The sequence below is a fragment of the Perognathus longimembris genome, chromosome 5, assembly GCF_023159225.1.
Source record: "Perognathus longimembris pacificus isolate PPM17 chromosome 5, ASM2315922v1, whole genome shotgun sequence".
NCBI lineage: Eukaryota > Metazoa > Chordata > Mammalia > Rodentia > Heteromyidae > Perognathus > Perognathus longimembris.
In genome coordinates, this window is record NC_063165.1 from 6,435,709 (window position 1) to 6,455,962 (window position 20,254).

The following is a 20,254-nucleotide window of genomic DNA, read 5'->3' on the forward strand; positions in this document are numbered from 1 at the left end:
TGTTGCCACGCTGTGGACCGTCGAGCCAAGCGAGGAAGGGAGAGGGAGAAGGAACCCAGGGACACAGAGCCACACCGGTGGGCTGGTCCTGACTTGTCCTGCGATTTAAACCTCTTTTTTTTTTTTTATTATAATAGCTGTACCTAAGCACAGTAAAGTCTAGAATAAGTTCTGCAGAGCCTGGCAATTGTTCGCTTGTCTTCCCCGTGTCTCCTGTCTTTGGACTCCTGCCATAACTCCTTCTGAATGTGGCCAATCCCCGCCGAGCCCCCTGCTCCTGAGAGGCCCATAAAGCTCACCTCGACAATGAGCTGGAAGGAGCCACCCTGAGCCCCGTTCCTCTGCAGCCGCTGAAGAACGGCTGGTGACTCCGCCTGGCTCCGTGTCTAACGCTCCCCAACTCAAGCCAGTGCTTCCTTGCCATTCCCTGAACCCCAGAGCTAGCTCTTTAGGAGGAACAAAGACCCTAAGAACCTCTCTTTCTTTTCCTCCCTTCTTTCTTTCCTTCTTCTTTTTTTCCCTTTTTCATTCCTCCTTCCCCTTTCTCCCCACTTCCTTCACCTTTTTTTCCCCTTCCTTCCTGTCTCTCTCTCCCTCCTTCCCTTCTTCCTTTCCTTCCTCCCTCGCTTCCTTTCTTCTTTCCTTCCCTCCCTTCCTTCCTTTCCTTTGCTCAGACAGCAATGCTGGGGTTACGGGCATTTACCACCATATCTGGCTAAGACGACATTTCTTTAAAAAATACAAAATAAGAATGTGTTTGTCATTCAGCTCTCTAAAACTTTGGACTTCCCAAGCTCCTCTCCGCTCAGTCAACTGTAAGCAAGTACCTGGTCCGGCGGTAAAAAGGACAGCACATTGCACACACTAGAGAAGACAGTGAGGAACGTGCCACGCGTGAATTCTCCCCACCACCACCCCAAACACTGAACTGTTCCGGCGCCATGGGGCCAGGGAACCGAGGGCCGAAAGCCGTTGGGCATTGGAGAAGCAGCAGCTAGCTGCCCCAACTGCCAATAAAACAGGATTTACATATCCAGTGTTGCTTCATCTTAAATTGCTCTCAAACTTTTTTCTTCTCCCCCTGTCTTAGTCTGTTGTAAATGAGGGGGTTACGGGAACAGGGTGGGAGGGACAGGACGCCTGGCTGCCTAATTTTATTACTTTAATGCGCTTCAGTGCTGGGACGTGCCAGCAAAAATAAAGGCGAAGATAGGCCATCTCCTCAGCCATTATTGAGCAATAATGGGAAGGGATGGTCCTGATCGCGTTCATTAGCCAGACAAGATGATGGGATAAATACCTCTACATGAGGAGCGAATAACTGACAGTTGCTATAATTAGCATGCTCGTGGTACATATGAAGTTTTATTTTTCCAATGCTGATAATCCTCTCCAGCTAATTGCACTCTGGGTTCAAAATTTCTCAGCAGGGGGTTCTCAGCCTGCAAGGAAAGTTTTCCTCTTGTACACATTTCTGATAAAAATCAAATGAAGTCGTTTCAGAGATCAAGTGACTTCCCCCATCCCTGCCTTCCTCCCTCCCTCTCCCCACCCCCCCCCCCATCGGCCATGGGGCTTGAACTTGAGGCTTGGGTGTTGTCCCTGATCTCTTTTTGCTCAAGACTAGCGCTCTACCACTTTGAGCCACAGCGCCACTTCTGGGTTTGGGGTGGTTCATTGGAGATAAGAGTCTCACAGACTTTCCTGCCCCCCCCGGGCTGACTTGGCACTGTGCTCCTCAGATCTCAGCCTCCTGAGTAGCTAGGATGACGGGCCAGAGCCACCAGCGCCCGGCTAAGAGTGTCATTTATTTCCACTGAAGACCTAGGTGCCTGGATAACCCAAAACTGTATATTTGGCTTTCCGATGCTTTTTTTTTTTTTTTGTATCTACCATGGCAGTTATCAAACGAACACTGGTGCTTTTGATGTCTTCCAAGAGACTCCTTTCCCAAGCGACACTTGCTGTGGCTTTGGAGATGCTGGTAACTTGCTGAGCCCTGTCTCCTTTTTTTGTGTTTTTTTTTTTTTAAGCTTCCTGTAAGTAGTGGGAGCTTTGACCTTTTCTGACGCTCTGGAGGTACAAATATACAACAACCACACCATCATCTTTCAGGAACAGTGCTCCCCCTACCACCACTTTTGAAGGGCCCTGGCATCCTGGTATAACTTGGCAGGGGTGTGACCCGCAGGGTATTACCAAGGTATTACCAGGGGCTCCTCAACACCCCACCCTCTAATTTCATTCCCCACCTCCATTACCCTTGATTCCTCACTTTCTTGGTTCTACCATCCTTCTAGAAAATTCGCAGTGTTCCTAAATTCTGTGAGATAAGCACTTTTCTCTTGCCAAATACAATGCAAAACAATGGGGGAGGGAGGGCTGTGGAGAGAAGACAAAGGAAGAGGCAGTCACTAATGGTCTTGTTCTTTGTTGTTGTTGTTGTTTGTTGTTGTTTTGAAGACTAGATTCCAGCTGAGAAGGAGGAGGTGAGTCTTGGGAACCCAGAAGCCTTCCAGTGCTACCCAGAAGACACGAAAGTCAGAAGGAAGCTTGGTGTGGGAGAATGAGTCCGTTCTCAGAGAAGAACAAAGTGGCCAAAAGAACGAGCCAGAAAGCTCCATCTGCATCTGGTCTCTGATGCGCTAGCAGAATTCAGTAGCTGGAATTTACAGATGTGCACCACCATACCTGACTTTGGTCGTTCGTAGTAAAAAGGAATTGGCCTTTCATAGGTCTGGAGGCTAGGAAATCCAATAGCGAGGGGCCAGCTTCCGGTCAGGGCTTTCCCGCCACATAGCAATGTGATTCAGGGCATTGCATGGCCAGGGAGAGAGAGTGAATAGAAAAACAGGGAATCCATTTTTGACAAAGCCACTAAGGGCTCCCAGGACAAGGGCATTGACCCAGGCATAATGGGGGAACGTTGGGCAATTCATTTGTTCTTCTTGATCCTCCGTTTCTCCATTTAAAAAAAAAAAAAACAGGGATAATGTGAGCGATAACATTACTGATCTACCTGAACGTCCTGGGTGCCTATTAAAGGTAGCTATTATTGTCATTATCATCATCAGTATCATTACTCCCCAACCTAATCACACCAAGACAATTATGAAATCCAGGGTCATTTTTAACAAGCCCCAATTAGACCGATTTCCATGCCCAACTACACAGTTCTTAAAGGACCTCTGACTTTTTCATCCCATACCTATTCCAAGTGGAAATTAAAGGACTGGAGTGCTTTTCTTAATTACAAAGGGAGCCAGTCTTCAGCCAGAAAGCCAAAAGGGAAGGAAGACCCTGCCCTGGAGCTCACGTTGGAGTCACGTAACTCTTTTTTGTAAAGAATCGACAAGAATGGATGTGTGGAAGGCTCTATACATCCTGACCACAGCAGGGCCGACCAGTCCTAGGGAGGAAGTGAGGAACAAGCCTCTGCTTACAAAAGGCGACAGGCTTGTCTCCTTGCTAACGTGTGGAGTGGGGGCTAACGGTCCCTCAGGAGGGACCAGAAATGTTCCTTAGTGCCAGAAATGTTCCTTAACAGCGTCTTGTTGGTGAGCTTCCCTCGGGCTGAGCTTCTAGCAGGAAAGGACCTGGTGCCTTCCAGAAGCTCCCGTGACATCTTCGTTTCCTGAAGCATTCCATAACGCCTGTGCACGGAGCCAACAGTCACTATTCTGGAGAGTTCCATGACGCGCCCTTCCACAGAGAGAGGCCACTCCTCTTCCCTCGGGAGAACGCTGAAGGCCCAGCAGTATTCTTGGTCCTCAAGTATCCCCCCCCAACCTGTGGGTCAAGACCCCCTCCCCACCACCCAAAAGAACAATCACTGAGCGATCAGCTCAGCAGCTGGCTGGGAGGGAAAGATCTGTCGGAAGGAGTCTGGAGCTTTCGATGCAGCTTGGGAAACACCCCCAAGTCTAGACAGAGCCAGATAAATCAGGGAAAGTCCCCATCTCTCAGCCCTCGGGGCCACCCGTGGGGTAGTCCACTCAACCTGAGAGGCAGAGAAAGCAGGACAGGATGGGACAAACATACACCCGAGGCCTCCCCACTAGTGGGCCAGAAACTAGGACCCGCTCGCTTCTTAAACTCTGAAATCCCCCCTCAACACAGGTCTCCAGGTAGCTGCGGTCCTCCATGGGGCAACTTGGATCGAAAAGAAAAACTAAACTTGAACGGTGGGTCCGAGACGAGTGGGGGGAAAAGAAGACGCCTGTGGCCTTTCAGACACCAGAGGTTCCAGCTCTGTCTTTTACGCACGTGATTAGGAACAACAACAAAAACAAAACACCTGACTGTGTTGTGAAATGTTAACGGTGATGGTGATCACGATCACGATCGGAGCAGCACACACACACACACACACACACACACACACACACACACACACACACACAGAGTGGGGAGCTTGCTCTTCTTATTCTTCCCCAACTGGCTCTCAAACATGAAGCTGTGGAAAGGATTTCAAGAGCCCACTGGCACCCCCTAGTGGTCCTGGGCTGTATCTCACACTTCACGCCGCTGATTTCTTCCATCCCTGATTACATTCATGGGGGGCGGGGGGAACAGCCCTTGTTTTGTGCACCCTCCCCTGAGGGATGGGACCATCCAGATTCCCTGATAGTGGGGAAACTAGGACTCGTCGATTTCCCTATCCCTGACAACCCTTTGACCTCCCATGGCTGGGGGAGGGAAAGGGGGAGAGGAAAGTTTAATATAATAATTTTGAATTTCCTTCTAAGCAGAGCAATCCTTACAAGTTCAAGGGTTCCATTTGCTGAGCGTGAGCGTTCTTGGTCAGTGAACACAGCGTCACCGTGTAGATGAGGACAGTTTGTAGAGTGTTCTTCGGCTACGACAGACATTATAGAACGCTCTGGAAGCTTCACCCTCCCTCATTTCTCATTCTGGCCTGGCTTGACCTATACAAAGGAAGGCCCCTGGCCCAAGGCCAGGTGGGATCAGCTGTTCTCCAAACAAAGAGAAACACAACAGTGTGGCCAAGGCTAACGCTCAGGCTTTATTAGCAGGAAGTCTTGCTGGGGTCACATGCTTGCTTTGGCAAATCTCGTGGTTCCATCCTCATTCTCACTCCCTGGGAAAAAAAAGAAGGCGAGGGCGGGACTGGTTCATGACTGCCCAGCTCTAGACCAGCCTGAGATTATAGACACATGATTGTCCCAGCCCAGTCAAGGAGCAAACCACACAAAAGCTCCTGTTTTCCAAGGGTGGGGGGCCGGGGCAGGAATGCTAAGTAACCAGAAACCAATATCCCTAAATTGTGGCAAATTACAGTGATCACAGCAATACGCTGTCAGTGGCAATGGGTCAGTTCTGCTTCAGGTGAAGAGATACCAGATACACTGATAAACAGAGGGCTGGGATTTTCAAAGTGCATTCACTTATAATCCCAAGTGCAGCTACGTAAACAACGGCACCATTTTTTAGATCTGCGTTAAGGAACGAAGCGAAGGAAGGCTGGAAATACTAGAATTCAAAGAGGAAGCAGCCAACTTGCTTTTCATGGTTTGAATGCGAAATGTCCCTCACAGGTTCCGGTACCTGGGCTGTGGTTGCCCACCTGTGGGCTCTTGGGAGTGATTGGGTCATAAAGGCCTGACTCTCATCAATGGATTAATTGCATGATGGATTCATAACAGGTCAGCATGATTAGGAGGTGCTAGAAAGTAGGAACTGAGGCCTAGGAGAAAGAAGTAGAAACTCGTCTCAGCCGCAAGACCGAAGAGCTAGGCCGGGATTCCCCCAAAGGAGCTAGCAGATCTGTGCGGATGTCGAGAACAGATTTTCATGCTGTACTGAAGATGAAGCAAAAATAAAGATGGAAACCTCAGAGCCAACAAGGACAAGTTAGAAAGCTTTTGCTAAATCCAAGTGAATTCAAAAAAAAAAAGAAAGAAAGAAAGAAATCTGTAATAGTAGCCACGCACCCGTGGCTCATGCCTGAAATGCTAGCTAGCTGCTCAGGAAACAGATCTGAGGATCAAGTTAGAAAAGCAGACCAAGCAGAAAAGCCAGTGGAACCCTTATCTCCAAGAACTGACGAAAGACGAGAGTGGAACTATGGCTCAAGTGGTAGAGTGCTAGCCCTGAGTAAGAAAAAAAGCCAAGGGAGGGCACAAGGCCCTGAGTTCAAGTCTCAATACCGGCAAAAAAAAAAAAAAATAGCTAAGCGTGCGTGCAAGCAACAAATAATAAAACAGATATGAGGGGGTGGGTAGAATCCTCCTCGGGTCAAGGAAGAGTAAGAGAAGAAACACTTTGGGCTCTCTCTGAACCTCGAGACCATCCCACACCTGCCCTACCCCCAATTTGTAGTTGTGCCTGAAGTTATGGGAGAGAAAATGCCCATTGAAATAAAAGCAAATTACTTCCCCTCCTACCCCTGTGAGAGCTCTTGTCAACTGGTAGTTAAAGGCATGTGGAACCAGGTAAGGAGGGGATGGTTGGGGTTGGGAGAGATGGCGAGAGCAACACTGTACTCATAACACTGATCCCCTTTGCACAACCGAAGATAACATGTTTTTTTTTAATTTAAAAGAATTAAATAAAGGCATCCAGATACACTGAAAAGTAAGCGAGTTCGGGGAATTGAAAGGTCGGGTGTGGCTATGAACTGACTCTCCGTGTCCTTTAGGTCATCTAGCCCAGCCTCAGCCATTGTCTAATCTAACCCCGTCGGGGGCTGCTCGTCTGACCCATCTCTGCCCAAATCCACATTGAATCCACGTTGAATCGTACCACCTGTGGTCCATGGTCCCATACACCACCACCACCACCACCACCACCACCCCGACTCCCAGGCCAACACAAGAAGAGGGAGCCGAGGTAGATTCAGCATCGTCTCGCCCCTAAGTCTGTTTGATGAACCTATGATCTACTCAAGAAAGCAAGTCATCACCAGAGGAAAAATGGTACAGCAGATCCCCATCCTGCAGCCTCAAACAGCACTGAAAAGATTTTATTTTATGGCTTCTGGAATGCTTTTCTATTTCTATTTTCTATTTCATATTTTTACCACTTTTAAAAATCCAGGTGTGTCCACAGCCAAAACGTAATACATACCTCGCAACAAACTCCGGAAAGCGAATTCACCAGGCTGAGGTTTTATAGTCCTGAAAATCCGAACTAGAGACTGCAAATATTGCTCATATTACCTACAGGTACCCTCGGAAGAGTGAGCAACAATCCTGAGAAATGGGATGAGAATGAAATTTATGCACTGGCTGATTTTTTTTTTCCCACAGACACGAGGTTGCCATTATGGATTGTTTTCTTTGACAAGGACCAAAGGGACAATGTCAGTGGAAATTTCTGCACAGTCACACAATTGGCAGGAGTGTCCTACAGAGCACGAAAGCCTATATAAACTCCTTCAGAAGGCAACAGCGCTGACCTGAGGTTAAAAAAAAAAAAAGCTACAATCTTGGGGCTGGGAATGGGGCTTCGTGGTAGAGTGCTCACCTAGCACACATGAAGCCTTGGGTTTGATTCCTCGGTACCACATAAACAGAAAAATCTGGAAGTGGCGCTGTGGCTCAAGTGGTAGAGTGCTAGCCTAGAGCTGACAAGCTCAGAGACGGCGCCCAGACCCTGAGTTCAAGCCTCAGGACTAGCAAAACAAAACAAAACAAAACACACCAAACCAAAAATCTCTACAGTGTTAACTGAGGCTACCGATTCGTCTTACCTGCAGTCATAATTAACCATTTCCGTAAGGCACAGTGGAAGAAAGAAGACAGGAAGTCATCTTTCTTGGGGGAGATTCTGAGTTCTCAGCTCTCGGAATTAAGATACCTCAAGTCAAATTCTAGAACTCCTGGGTGCGAGTCTTACTGCCCCCACACACCACCAGGACCAAACCTTCTTTCTCTCTGTGCCAAGCTTTGCTCACCCCTCACACTTTACTCCAGAGCGAGTTTTGAACCCATAAACTAGGTCTTATCCCCACCACTTGGTTGAATGACGAATAGAGCCATCGGGATGGGTCAGAAGCAGCCTCCAGGGGCAAGACCACAGGCCGCAGAAGGCTTCAGGAGGAACCACTTAAGTACAGGAGAAACCAGCTTGCCCTTCCTTGCCTGGTCTGCCATCTTGCTCTGCCCTCCTTCATCTGCCCTCTAGTGGGAGGAAAAAGTAAACAGAAAGGACTAACAAACAGCCCTGGGCTTCTTTGCTGAATGACACCAGAAAGCTTGGGAAAGTGCACATTTAGGACTGAAAAGCAAGACAGTGGTGGCTACATGGCCTTATCTTTGTCGCTATTGATCATCGTTATGCTAGATAATGTCTTCTCAAGACTGTAAAGAAAAAAATGCTCCTCTAAGTGCAGAAAGTGTGTGTGTGTACGCATGCGTGTGCGTCTGTGTACTGGAACTTGAACTCAGGGCCTTGTACTCTTGCTCAGCTTTTGGCTTACACTTGAGCTATGCTTCTAGTCCAGCATTTTGCTAATTAGAAAGAAAAGAATTGGAGCATTGTTTTTTCCCCCCTCTAATAAAAGTCCCAGCTTGGAGCCGGTGGCTCACACCTAGCTACTCAGGAGGCTGAGATGTGAGGATCACAGTTCAAAGCCAACCTGGGAAGCAAAGAAGTCCATGGGAATTTTGTCTGCAATTAACCTCTAGAAAACTAAAAGTTGGCACTGTGGCTCAAAGTGGTAGAGTGCTAGCTTTGAGCAAAAAGAGCTCAAGGATAGTTCCCAGGCCCCAAGTTCAAGCCCCATGACTACCAACAACAACAACGAAAAGAGTCCACACAGTGCCTAACATTGTGTACTGTGACCTTCACTCTACTGGCATACCAAAATGGTGCTCCAGGCTGTGCGGTTCCTGTGGGAGGAACCACGTGACTTGCCTGTTCACTGTGGGTTGTTCACGTACGCCACGCCGTGCCTTGAAACACACCTTTCACTCTTCCTGTCCTGAGGACCTAGAAACATTCCACTCATCATTACATCTAAGTCCTAAGAAACGCATGTTAGGTCTCAAAAATCTTTCAAGTGTAAACCGCTGAACTTTTTTAAAAAGCCCACTAACTCCAGGTACGCAGAGCACTTACTTTTTCCAACTGTTGTAACTATTGCTTGGTTATCAGCTGGACCAAGGGATCAACCCACACAGCTCCTTGTTCAATTCCAGCAATGGCTTAGTGATGCTTGCCACAGCAGGTGGGCCCAAGGAACCAAATGATATGAACAAACAAAATCATACTTGTTGCTGGCTTTTTCCTCATATATGAATTATGCTTGAGAAATGTCGGGTCTAATTTTAATCCTTACTTAATCATATGGCCTGAAACCAACTGAAGTTTTTACGTGGCAATGCAAAGCTTATTTTCCTTGTGAAATTCTCACAGGGAATTATTATTATAACAAAGGAACGCCTTGTTCTGGAAAGCCTGCTTAATGACACAGCCTGTTGTTAGAGACCCTGGTGGCTTACATTCTTCATTGACGAAGAATTCCAATCTCTACCGTGACTCCAGAGGGAAGAAATGCTGGAATCCAATGGCAGGACTAATGATAGCCCTCTCAGAACTGTTTTAAACCACCCCAATACCTCCCACCTTGGACTCTTTATCTAGATTCCATCAGCCTAGAGGAGGAATAAGCTTTGTGTCTCAGCCATCTGTTGCTGAATCACAAATACATGGCGGGAAGCTAGGATGATTTTATTGTATCCCTTGAGTAAAACTTTCCCAAGTGATCCTTCCATCCTAGGTGGCATTGACAGAGGTCACTCCGTGGTATGCAACTGGTGGAGGGCACGATAGCGTTACCCTAGGTCTGAGGGCTTCGAGGGGTGGCTGGAAGGACTGGGTTTGTGGTCTCTATAGTAGTCACCTCAAAATAGCCAGTGAATAAGGCAGAGACTATGATGGCCTTTGTGACCAAAAATTAAAACATTGCCTGGCATCACATCTACAATATTCTGTTGGTTAGTAATAGCATTCAAGGTCAAGCCAGATTTAAAGGGAAGAAATCAGCTCCACTTCTCAATGGAAGACATGTCAAAGAATGTGCAGCTACCTTTAATCCATCACACCCTGACATCCCAGGGTGCACCAGGAGGCTCCAGTCATTTGTTAATGGACTCCATTCTTTACGAACTTGAACTTGAAGAAATCCCTAGCAACGGCAAAGGAGACCCTTTCTCATATCCCTTGATAAGAGTTGCATATCTGCCGTTCTCACTTAACAAACCTCAAAGGCTGCTCCGTAATGTATGAGCAAATCAGCCATGGCCAAAGAATGCCTCCTCCGGATCTCTGGGCTTTCTTAAGTATTGAGTTCTTAACAGTGAAATGACACCTAGGAGCGCAACCCAATACCTCATCCAGTTGGACCACTCATGGGAACAGAGTTGAAGGAATCCGACCTGGAGTTAAAAATAAAGAAAACCAAATTGGGGAAGAGATTCCATCTTTCCAGGGTTCTTTGAACTTGTCTCCAAGGCCCTGACACCAAAGGCACCAGAAAAGTGTTGATTTTCCTCATTTCAAGAGAAAGCATGGTACCCCTGGATTCCAGACCAATAACGCCTTTGTTCTGTGTACTTTTTAAAGCACTTGAGAGCTACAGCAAGCCAATGTCTCCAACACACCCATGCGGCCAGTGCTCCCCACCCCCCACCCCCGCAAGGACCACATCAGAAAGGTTTGCTAGACTCCATCTCTAAAATAACCAGCAAAACACAGGGTCGGAGGTGTTACTCAAATGGTAGGATATCATTCTAGCACAAGATCCTGAGTTCAAACCCCAGTATGGTTTAGGAAAAAAAATTAATCTGATGATTTTTGTTCACATAACATATAAAGCTTGCGGATGGATCGTGATGTTATATATGGCTATGGTCCAGCCGTAAGCTTCATATGTAACAGCATGGTTCACATTTTCAACTGAACCATCAATGGAAGCTGATGAAGGAGCCTTCCCAACAGTCTTTGATAGCTCCATATTCAGTTCTCCTCCTGCTTGTTAAATACCAGCTAAGGAGAGGCATCACCGTTCTCCGTAAGGTGGAGAATTTGTTACCATTCTCCATGAGTTTTGGGTAATTACTTCAGCGGACAGAAGCGTACACAGAACACCTGACTGGAAGACACAGCTCAGAGACGGTATTTTGGCCTGATGGCACTGCAGATGGATTTTGTTTTGTTTTCACAGACGATGTTTTCATGGTCATCTTGACTTATGGAGTCAAGTTCATCTCAGTAGACAGCGCACCCAGATCCAAGCAACGTGCCTTCCATGTCCAGATGGCACAAGGCAGTTGTGAAATGACCCAACCATCCTTGTCAGCTTAAACGCCTCTGGGACCGTAGCTCTCACCGTGCAGTAGAGAGTCCAATTCTGGTGCACGCACTTAAAGACAAAACCATACCTTCTAATTAAGGGGGACGAAGGCAGAGCTGGAAACAACAGATCCCCCCGGATTTAAGAAGTTATCGACTCTGAAGCACAGCACAGCATTTCCAGATTCCAGTAAGTGAGGTCAAAGGCTGCCTGTCTACTTGAAACAGTCCATGCTTGCTTTGCCCATGCATCAAAATGTTGAGTGTGCATAGTCTTTCCCCTAGCAAGGCTATTTCTAATAAGTACGTTTCCCTGTATCATTGTACATCTATGAAGAAAGATTCACCACTATTTCATGAACCAAAACGAAGAATGCGATGGGCTCCAGAGATTCACCCTGTAATCCTGGCTACTCAAGGAAGCTGAGATCCAAAAGGTCAAGGGGTGAAGACAGCCTGGGCAGAAAAGTCCAGAAGACTCCATTTCCAAAACAACCAGTGAAAAAAAAAGCAGGGCTGGAGGCATGGCTCAAGTGGTAGAGCACCGACAAGGGGAAGCTAGGAGACCACAAAGCCTTGAGCTCAAACTCGGGTACTGGCAACCCCCCCACACAAAAAAAAAATTCCAACAGTCTCATGGATAGTAGGAATGTATTGTCCAAAATTGTGTATAAACATACTTAATGTGTATTTTATTTTGACTTTACTTAAAACAGAAACTATGGACATCATAAGCAAAATGCACTGCTAAAAGGTTTACTGTCATAAAGATTTCTTACTCGGGCTCTTCACTTTAGGTTCTTTATTCCTCAGGTGATTGATGCCAGTTTTGTACAGATGGAAAGAATGCTCAGCCTCGGGGAATCTATCCAAGCAAGTCTCTGGGGTCAGTAAACTTTTTCTTACAGGACTCAGCAGTAAATAGCAGAGGCCTTGTGGCCCACAGTCTCTGGTGCAACTTTGTAACTCTGTTGTCGTAAAGCAAAAGCAGTGATAAATAATAATCAGAGGGGCAAATACAGCTGGGCCTACAAGTATGTATTCAAAGGCACTGACATTTGAATTTCACCTGTTTTTCATGGGTTATATAATATTATCTTTTGATATTTTTTTTCAGTCACTCAAAAATGTATCACTAAGGATATAGCTGAAGTGGTAGTGTGCACGCCAGCAGGCACAAGGGTCTGGGTACCACTACAAAAAAAAATGTATAAACCTTCCTTTCATTTCAGACATGCAAAAACAAATGGCAGGCTTCTCGATTTGAGACTTAGCATAGCAGGGAAAAGGATAGGACAGGTAAGAGCATGTGCCCCCTCCCGCCCTCCCTGTCTGTCTGTCTCTCAACTTCAAATGGGAAAACATTTCATAGCAGCATCCGTGAAATAGACTCAGTTCCTTAGTACCAACATCTCTGAATGATAATGTTTCTTTGAGAAGGACCAGGGGCCCTCACTGCCCACACAGAATGGGCTGCAGTCAGACCCCAGTCCTGCCTTCCTCCGGGATGGAGAAAGCATGGCAGTGTCCTCAAGAAGTTCCCCCCCTACACTAAGAAAAGCGCCCTCCCTCCCCCCACCACCCCACTCCTAGATGCTGGGACCAGCTGGAGAGTCAGCACTGGGTGAGAAAATCAGTGCCGAAAAGGAAGAGTTTAAGAGATTAAAGTATTTACTTCCTGAGCACTCAGCAAAACCTTTTCTTTGCTAGCTATTTTTTTTTAATCTTAAAGAATTTGTAAGCCAGGCACTGGTGGCTGACGCCTGTCATCCTAGCTACTCAAGAGGCTGAGATCTGAGGATGGTGGTTCAAAGCCAACCTGCGCAGGAAAGTCCATGAGACTCTCATCTCCGATGAACCGCCAGAAAACTGGAAGTGGTGGAGCACAAAGTGGTAAAGCGCTAGCCTTGAGCAAAGAGCTCAGAGACAGTGCCCAAGCCCTGAGTCCAAGCCCCACAACCACACAACCACACACACAAAGAGGATTCCTATCAGGGGTTATCAGATGATCAGAAGGTCTTTTCTTTATGGAGAAGAAAGTGCAATGATTATGTCTTCCCGACGATGATTAAATCCCTAAGTGATGGGCCATCCCTGTGTGTGCAAGTCCTCCTACATGAAGGCCTGAGAGAGCAACAGATCAAGATACACAAAGGGTCCTTGCCATGCCCACTTCCAGCCCAGAGAAGACGCTGCGCACGCGCACGCCTGCCCGATTCCCCGGTTGCATCCTTTGTGCTCCACAGCAGGCTGGAAGGACGAGGAGCTGCTCATTCCGGGGAGTTGCTGTACTGTGACTAGGTCCCCCAAAGCCCCATGCCCAAAAGTCATCTCCATATATCCACACGGTAATGGCCTCTGAAGGTGGTACTCTTGGGAGATTATTAGAATAAGATGGCGTCATGAGGGTGAGGCCCTGTGGTAGTTTTAAAAGAACAGCAAGAGGAAGAGGAAGAAAAGGAGTAGGAGGAAAAGGAAAAGGAATAGAAGGAGGAAGAGGGAAGGGGAAGGGAGGAAGAGGGGAACGAGGAAGAGAAACCCCAGATGGCATGTCCATGCCGATTCACTGGGCCACACAGAAAGAAGGCTTTCCCCAGAGACCGGGACATAGGCCTCCTCTACAACCACGCATGACTCAAATGAACTTTTTTTTTTTTTTTTTTGGCCAGTCCTGGGCCTTGGACTCAGGGCCCAAGCACTGTCCCTGGCTTCTTCCCGCTCAAGGCTAGCACTCTGCCACTTGAGCCACAGCGCCACTTCTGGCCGTTTTCTGTATATGTGGTGCTGGGGAATCGAACCTAGGGCCTCGTGTATCCGAGGCAGGCACTCTTGCCACTAGGCTATATCCCCAGCCCATCAAATGAACTTTTATTCTTTACAACTCATCTAGCCTTGAGTCTTTGTTACGGCAGCAGCAAAATGGTCTAAGATGCCTGCCAACGTGCCCTCGGGTTCTAGAACAGCGTCCGACATATACTAGTTCGTGTGTACCAAATTAACAGAAGCCTAGATTTTCATATAACCCTTCAAATCCTAATGTGTTGTCTAGATATCTAAAATGAGAGGCTTAAGTAACATGCCTGAAGGACCCAAGGCAGTATTTCTGAAGGGGCCATAAAAGTAAGTCTAGCTGCTTGAGAAGATGGGCTCTCTGAGTATAGGCCTGGAGGGGTTGAAGAGGCTCGCACGCATGCCCACACAGCTCCACGTGCATGCACAGATGCCTCGTCTGTGAGTGGCTGATCACAGACACTCACGTCCTACCTACTTCTGCACCAAGCACTGATTTCATGTGTGTCATTTCCAAGCAGGTGTGTTTATAAGATGCTTGGGAAGCAAACTACGAAAAAAAAAATCATCATTCCTCCGAGAAAATTGAAGTTGCAGAAGTACATCACCAGAACACATAGCACCTACATAATGAGGACAATAACATCTCCCTCGCAAGCTCCTTGGAAACCAAGCACACAGAGCCGGTCTCAATCTGTCCCCTCCCGATGCACAGGGGAGCTACTGGTCTACCAGAAGTTGCTCAAATACTGCTTTGGCACATTCCTGCCTTGCCAAATAGGGTGGTAATGCTTAGGGCTTGTTGTTGCTGCCAGTATTGTTCTTGCTGTTATTATTATTATTATTATTGGCATTTCTGGGTGAGCATATCTATTCAAAGGTCATGCCTTTCTTGACTTTTACCTTGCTCCATTAAATTTCACTCTCACTGCTCTGGAGCATCTAAAGGTGGTGGCAGCTCAGGGGCCTGTACTCAGGAGCCCTATGCTCAGTCAGATAATCAGAGTCCAAAACACAGCTCAGGAGAGCCACAGAGCCTGGTCAAGGGTAATTCACTGGTCACAGGCAGGCTTAGACCACCTTGGCCTGTCCCTCCCTAAACCCTTCCCAGAAGAAAAGATGCTGAATTTGGAAGCAACGCTGTAGGCAAGACTTCCTCCTCTCTTACAGAACGATTACTAAGACCAGAAGAAACTAAGAGACTTCATCAATCTCAGGCAGACCTTACGTGACCCTTAGAAGCGACTCAATCTTACTGTTTGGATATCTAGTTGTTTCCTTAAGAGAAAACAGGACACCGAGTCAACCACCCAAGTCTGACATCACCATAGTCTGTCATGATGAACCGCTGGCCTTTGCCTACACGAACTGCTACCAAGCAATACCCAAGGAAGCCATTGTTTCTATCTTCCTTAACACTCTCATCCACAGAGACTGGAAGTAATTTGGTGCCTAGAGGGATGCTTCCCTTTAAAGAAGAAATAGAAAAGAGCCAGGTATAGTAACTTCCACCTATACCTGCTATTTGGGAGACTAAAATCAAGAGCATCACAGTCAGAAAAGTAACAAAAAAACAAAAAGGGGTAGGGATATGGCTCAAGTGGCAGAGTGTCTGCTCAGCAAGCACAAGTTATTGAGTTCAAACTCCAGTACAGCCAAATAAATAAATAAATGATGATGATGATGATGATGATGATGATGATGATGATGAAGAAGATAGATAAGTAGGTAGATCGATAGACAGACAGACAGATGTGGAGAGAAAACTTTCTGAGAAGAATCAACAAAAGCTTGTTCCTCTGTACTTACAGGATGCTTATTTTAAGCCAGGCTCTGTTCTAAATGTTTCATGAGAACTATTCTCGAGCCCTCTCAATAACCTCAGGATAGTTCCTATTATTGTTCCCTTTTAATCCATCAGATTTTTTTTTAAAAAGGCACAAAACAATAAAGTAACTTGCCCAAGGTCATAAGCAAGAAGACAGCAGAGCTAGGACTTGGGTCAACCATCTCTTCTGGTCTCATCCCTGTACTCACTCTTGGACAGGCCTCATTTAAACCCTCCAGGCCTGCAGTCTGCACTAGAAATTCCATGCCTGCCCAAGGGAGAGATGCCACCCAGACGAGTGTCCCTCTGTGAGGTGCCAACCCAAAGTGTGGCTGGGAAAGTCTCCCTAGCAGGGATGGCATCCACACTGAATCTTGAACATGCAGCAGATAACCAGCAGAGGGCAACAGAGAGGAAATGGTAGAGAAGATCTTGAGACACAGGGTGAAACAGGTGCAAAACTCTCAATGCAGGGAGGAATGTGGTTGTCTTAGCAGACAGAAGGTTCTTAGTTACGGCTAGCGTTACACCTGTTGCCATGCGTGACAAAGTGTGGATTAATACCACATAGGGCTTAGGCTTCCGTCAGGAAATCTATGAGAGAAATTGATGGAGAACTTTACACTAAGAAACAAACCATCAGTGTCACTTTACACCTGTCCCGGGGCATCGTGAAAACCCTAGCAGCAGTGCCTTTTCACCAGTAGAGAAATACATTCTCCTCTCTCCCCCAGCCCCTTGCCACCAAGCACTAACTAAAATTCTGATGGTAATCGCTTGGGTATGTTTCTTTACTTACTAGATTTGCCTACATTTTGCTCAGGGAGGTTTAAACCTTTCACTGGCTTCTGTAAGCCTGAAAGTATTTCTGAGGATTATGGTTTAACATGCAATGCACATTCTTCACCTTATTATCTCCAGCTTCCCTGAAGGTGTGGCTAAAGGTCTTTAGAAAGGACTTTTTGTTGTTTGTTTTTTGTTTAAAGAAAATTTTAAAACAAGCTCTTGGTGTAAGTAGCTCCTGGACTTTATCCATGCATTTTTGATACCTTGTACAATTGCCTATTTAAACTCAAAACTTCATTGTGGCCAGGCACGGGAGAGGCTGTTGCCTGTAATGGTAACTACTCAGGAGGCTGAGATCGAAGGATCACAGTTCAATATCAGTCTGAGCAAGAAGAGTTTATGAGATTTTTATTTCCAATTAACCACCAAAAAGCTCGCCGTGGATCTGTGGGTCAAGTGGAAGAGTGGCAGCCTTGAGTGAAATACAGCTCAGAGACGGTGCGCTATGCTAGGCCCTGAGTTCAAGCACCAGTGCCAGCAGGGGCTTCCACAAAATAAATCAGAGCTGTCTTCCCAATTTAGGAAAGGCCAGGAATAGCACCCTAGGTAGACGGAAACTCAAGCCTTGAGCATCTTGAATCTTCCCCTCACTGTTACAATGGCTGAGAAACACCACGATAGATAAGTAAGATGCCACTTTCCACTCAAACGTGTTATTTTTCAGTTCCACCAAAACAAAATCGTTTTCTGACAGTAAAACTTTGGCTAGCTCTGCGCCTCTGAGGTTTGCAACCTGGGAACTCTCACGTTGAAACTATCTGCTGTCTGCCTTCCTTCCTTCCTTCTTTCCTTCCTTCCTTCCTTCCTTCCTTCCTTCCTTCCTTCCTTCCTTCCCTCCTTCCTCCCTCCCTCCCTCCTTCCTTCCTTCCCTTCTTCCCTCCCTCCTTCCTTCCTTTCTTCTTTCTTTCCTTCCTTCCTTCCTTCCCTCCCTCCCTCCCTTCCTCCTTCTCTCCTTTCTTCCTTCCCTCCCTCCCTCCCTCCCTCCCTCCTTCCTTCCTTCCTTCCTTCCTTCCTTCCTTCCTCCCTTCCTCCCTCCCTCCCTCCCTCCTTCCTTCCTTCCTTCCTTCCCTTCTTCCCTCCCTCCTTCCTTCCTTTCTTCTTTCTTTCCTTCCTTCCTTCCTTCCCTCCCTCCCTCCCTTCCTCCTTCTCTCCTTCCTTCCTTCCCTCCCTCCCTCCCTCCCTCCTTCCTTCCTTCCTTCCTTCCTTCCTCCCTTCCTCCCTCCCTCCCTCCCTCCTTCCTTCCTTCCTTCCTTCCCTTCTTCCCTCCCTCCTTCCTTCCTTTCTTCTTTCTTTCCTTCCTTCCTTCCTTCCCTCCCTCCCTCCCTTCCTCCTTCTCTCCTTCCTTCCTTCCCTCCCTCCCTCCCTCCCTCCTTCCTTCCTTCCTTCCTTCCTTCCTCCCTTCCTCCCTCCCTCCCTCCCTCCCTCCTTCCTTCCTTCCTTCCCCTCAAGGACGAGGAAACTTCCTTTGGCAGAAGTCATTTGCGCAGCAACAGGACACTGGTTTCCCCTTAGTGCCGCCATGGCCTCGGCGCTGGGAGCGCCCGCCGGGGTTTCCAGGAGGGAGGAGGGTGCCATGCGGGCTCCCCACCGCACACTGGGGCTCAGCCTCCTCCATCACCCGCGCCAGGCTTCCCGGGAGCAAGACCTTCCCCAGCACATGCAAATGCGCTCCGCCCCGCCTCCCTCCGGGCTGGGACCCCGGGGCGCGCCCTTCCTGCGCGTCCCCCCCCCCCCGAATCTTAGGACTAGGGAACCGGGGTGCCACCGTACCTTGACGAAGAGGGTGATGTCGTGCTCGGGGCCCTCGCCGTCCTCGCCCTCGCCGCGGCCGTTCACGGGCGCTGACCCGCCGCCGTCCGCGCCCGGCAGCTCGGCCAGGTGGTTGCTGAGCGGGACGCCCCCGGCCTCCCCTTCGGGGCCGTCTCCCGGGGGCTCCTCCGGGGGCCCCTGGGCGCCCAGCTCCGGCCTCTCCGCCTTCCCCTCCGCTTCCCCGGGAGCCCCGCCCCGGTCCCCGTTCTCCGGGCCCGTGTCCACCCTGGCCTCGCCGGGAGCCGCTTCCTCCCCGCACCCCTCGCTCCCCAGGGCCGCCCCCGCCTCGGGGAGCCCCGCAAGCTGTCCCGGGTGGGGCTCCCCAGACTCAGCCTCTGCCACCTCGAGGAGGACCTCGGACTGTGGCTGGGAACGGGGGTCCCCTCCACCGTGGGGCGCCCCCTCCGCCCCCTGCGCCCCTCCTGCAGCTAGCTGCGCGTCCTGCCCATCCACGCTGCGCCCCGGGGGTGCCTGCCCATCCACATCCATGCTGCGCCCTGGGGGTGCCTGGCCATCCACATCCATGCTGCCCCCTGGGGGGTTCTGCCCATCCACGCTGCGCCCTGGGGGTGCCTGGCCATCCACGCTGCCCCCTGGGGGTGCCTGCCCATCCACATCCAGGCTGCGCCCCGGGGGTGCCTGGCCATCCACGCTGCCCCCTGGGGGTGCCTGCCCATCCACATCCAGGCTGCGCCCCGGGGGTGCCTGGCCATCCACGCTGCCCCCTGGGGGTGCCTGCCCATCCACATCCAGGCTGCGCCCCGGGGGTGCCTGGCCATCCACATCCACGCTGCGCCCTGCGGGTCCCTGGACCTCTGCGGGGATCCCGGGCACCTCCGGCTGAGGCTCCGCCTCCTGCTGCGCCCCGAGGGCTGCGGGATCCCCCGCAGTCCCGCCCGGTGTGCCGACCTCGCTGCTCCCCTCCTCCGCCTCGCCCTGCGCCCCGGCGCCCGCGCCCGGCACCGCCGCCCCGGGATCCCGGCCGGCCCCGGGTGCAGGCCCACCGGCTCCTTCCCCCTCCGCCGCCGCCCGGGCTTCCGAGCCCTCCCCCGCGGCCCCCGGGGCCGTGGCCGCGCCCCCCGTCGCCCCCTCCTGGGACCCGGCCTCACTGGGTCCCTCGGCCAGAATCGCCGGCCCGTCGGGCAGTCCCTGGGGGGCCGGAGCGCCCCCGTTGGGCTCCGCGGCTTCGGTCATGGTCACCGATCGCTGCCCCAATGGGAGGGAGACTTGAGTCGCCTAACTTTCCTTCCCCTTCCTTTCCCTTCCCTCCCCTCCCCAGCCCCGGACGCGGCGCACCGGCGGGTGGCTGGGGGCTCCCGCGTCCCCCTCCGGCCCGCCCCCCTCCGGGCTCTCTGGTGAGGGTTTTACGCCCTGCCAGGTGCAATCCAATCAGCCCAAGACTCTGCTCTCTCCGGTGGAAGGTTTGGGGGGCGAGGGGGTTCTTCCTCCGCTGATCACGCTTAATTCACACCCAGACCCCCCAAGTCCGGACGCACGCTCACGGGTCCGGGCTGGAGAATCCGGCTTCTTCTGCACCCCGGGGAAGTGCCAGTCCTCCGTCCCCCACAAGCTGACCAGAAGTGAGGAGTGCCAACTCCATCCCTCCCCCCCCCCACCACCACCAGGGCTGGGCGGGGTTTGCCCTCCTCTCCTCCGCCCCCT

General features: G+C 49.8%; 1 protein-coding gene across 1 annotated transcript in view; it reads right to left on the minus strand.

The window, feature by feature from the left end:
• Positions 1-20,048, minus strand: part of Clic6 (chloride intracellular channel 6) — a 34,152-nt gene extending 14,104 nt beyond the window's left edge. Inside the window, exon 1 of the mRNA XM_048346927.1 lies at positions 18,554-20,048. Coding sequence (XP_048202884.1) covers positions 18,554-19,786 — 1,233 coding nt within the window. The 5' untranslated portion in view covers positions 19,787-20,048. The remainder of the gene's footprint in view (positions 1-18,553) is intronic.
• Between the last annotated feature and the right edge of the window lie 206 nt (positions 20,049-20,254).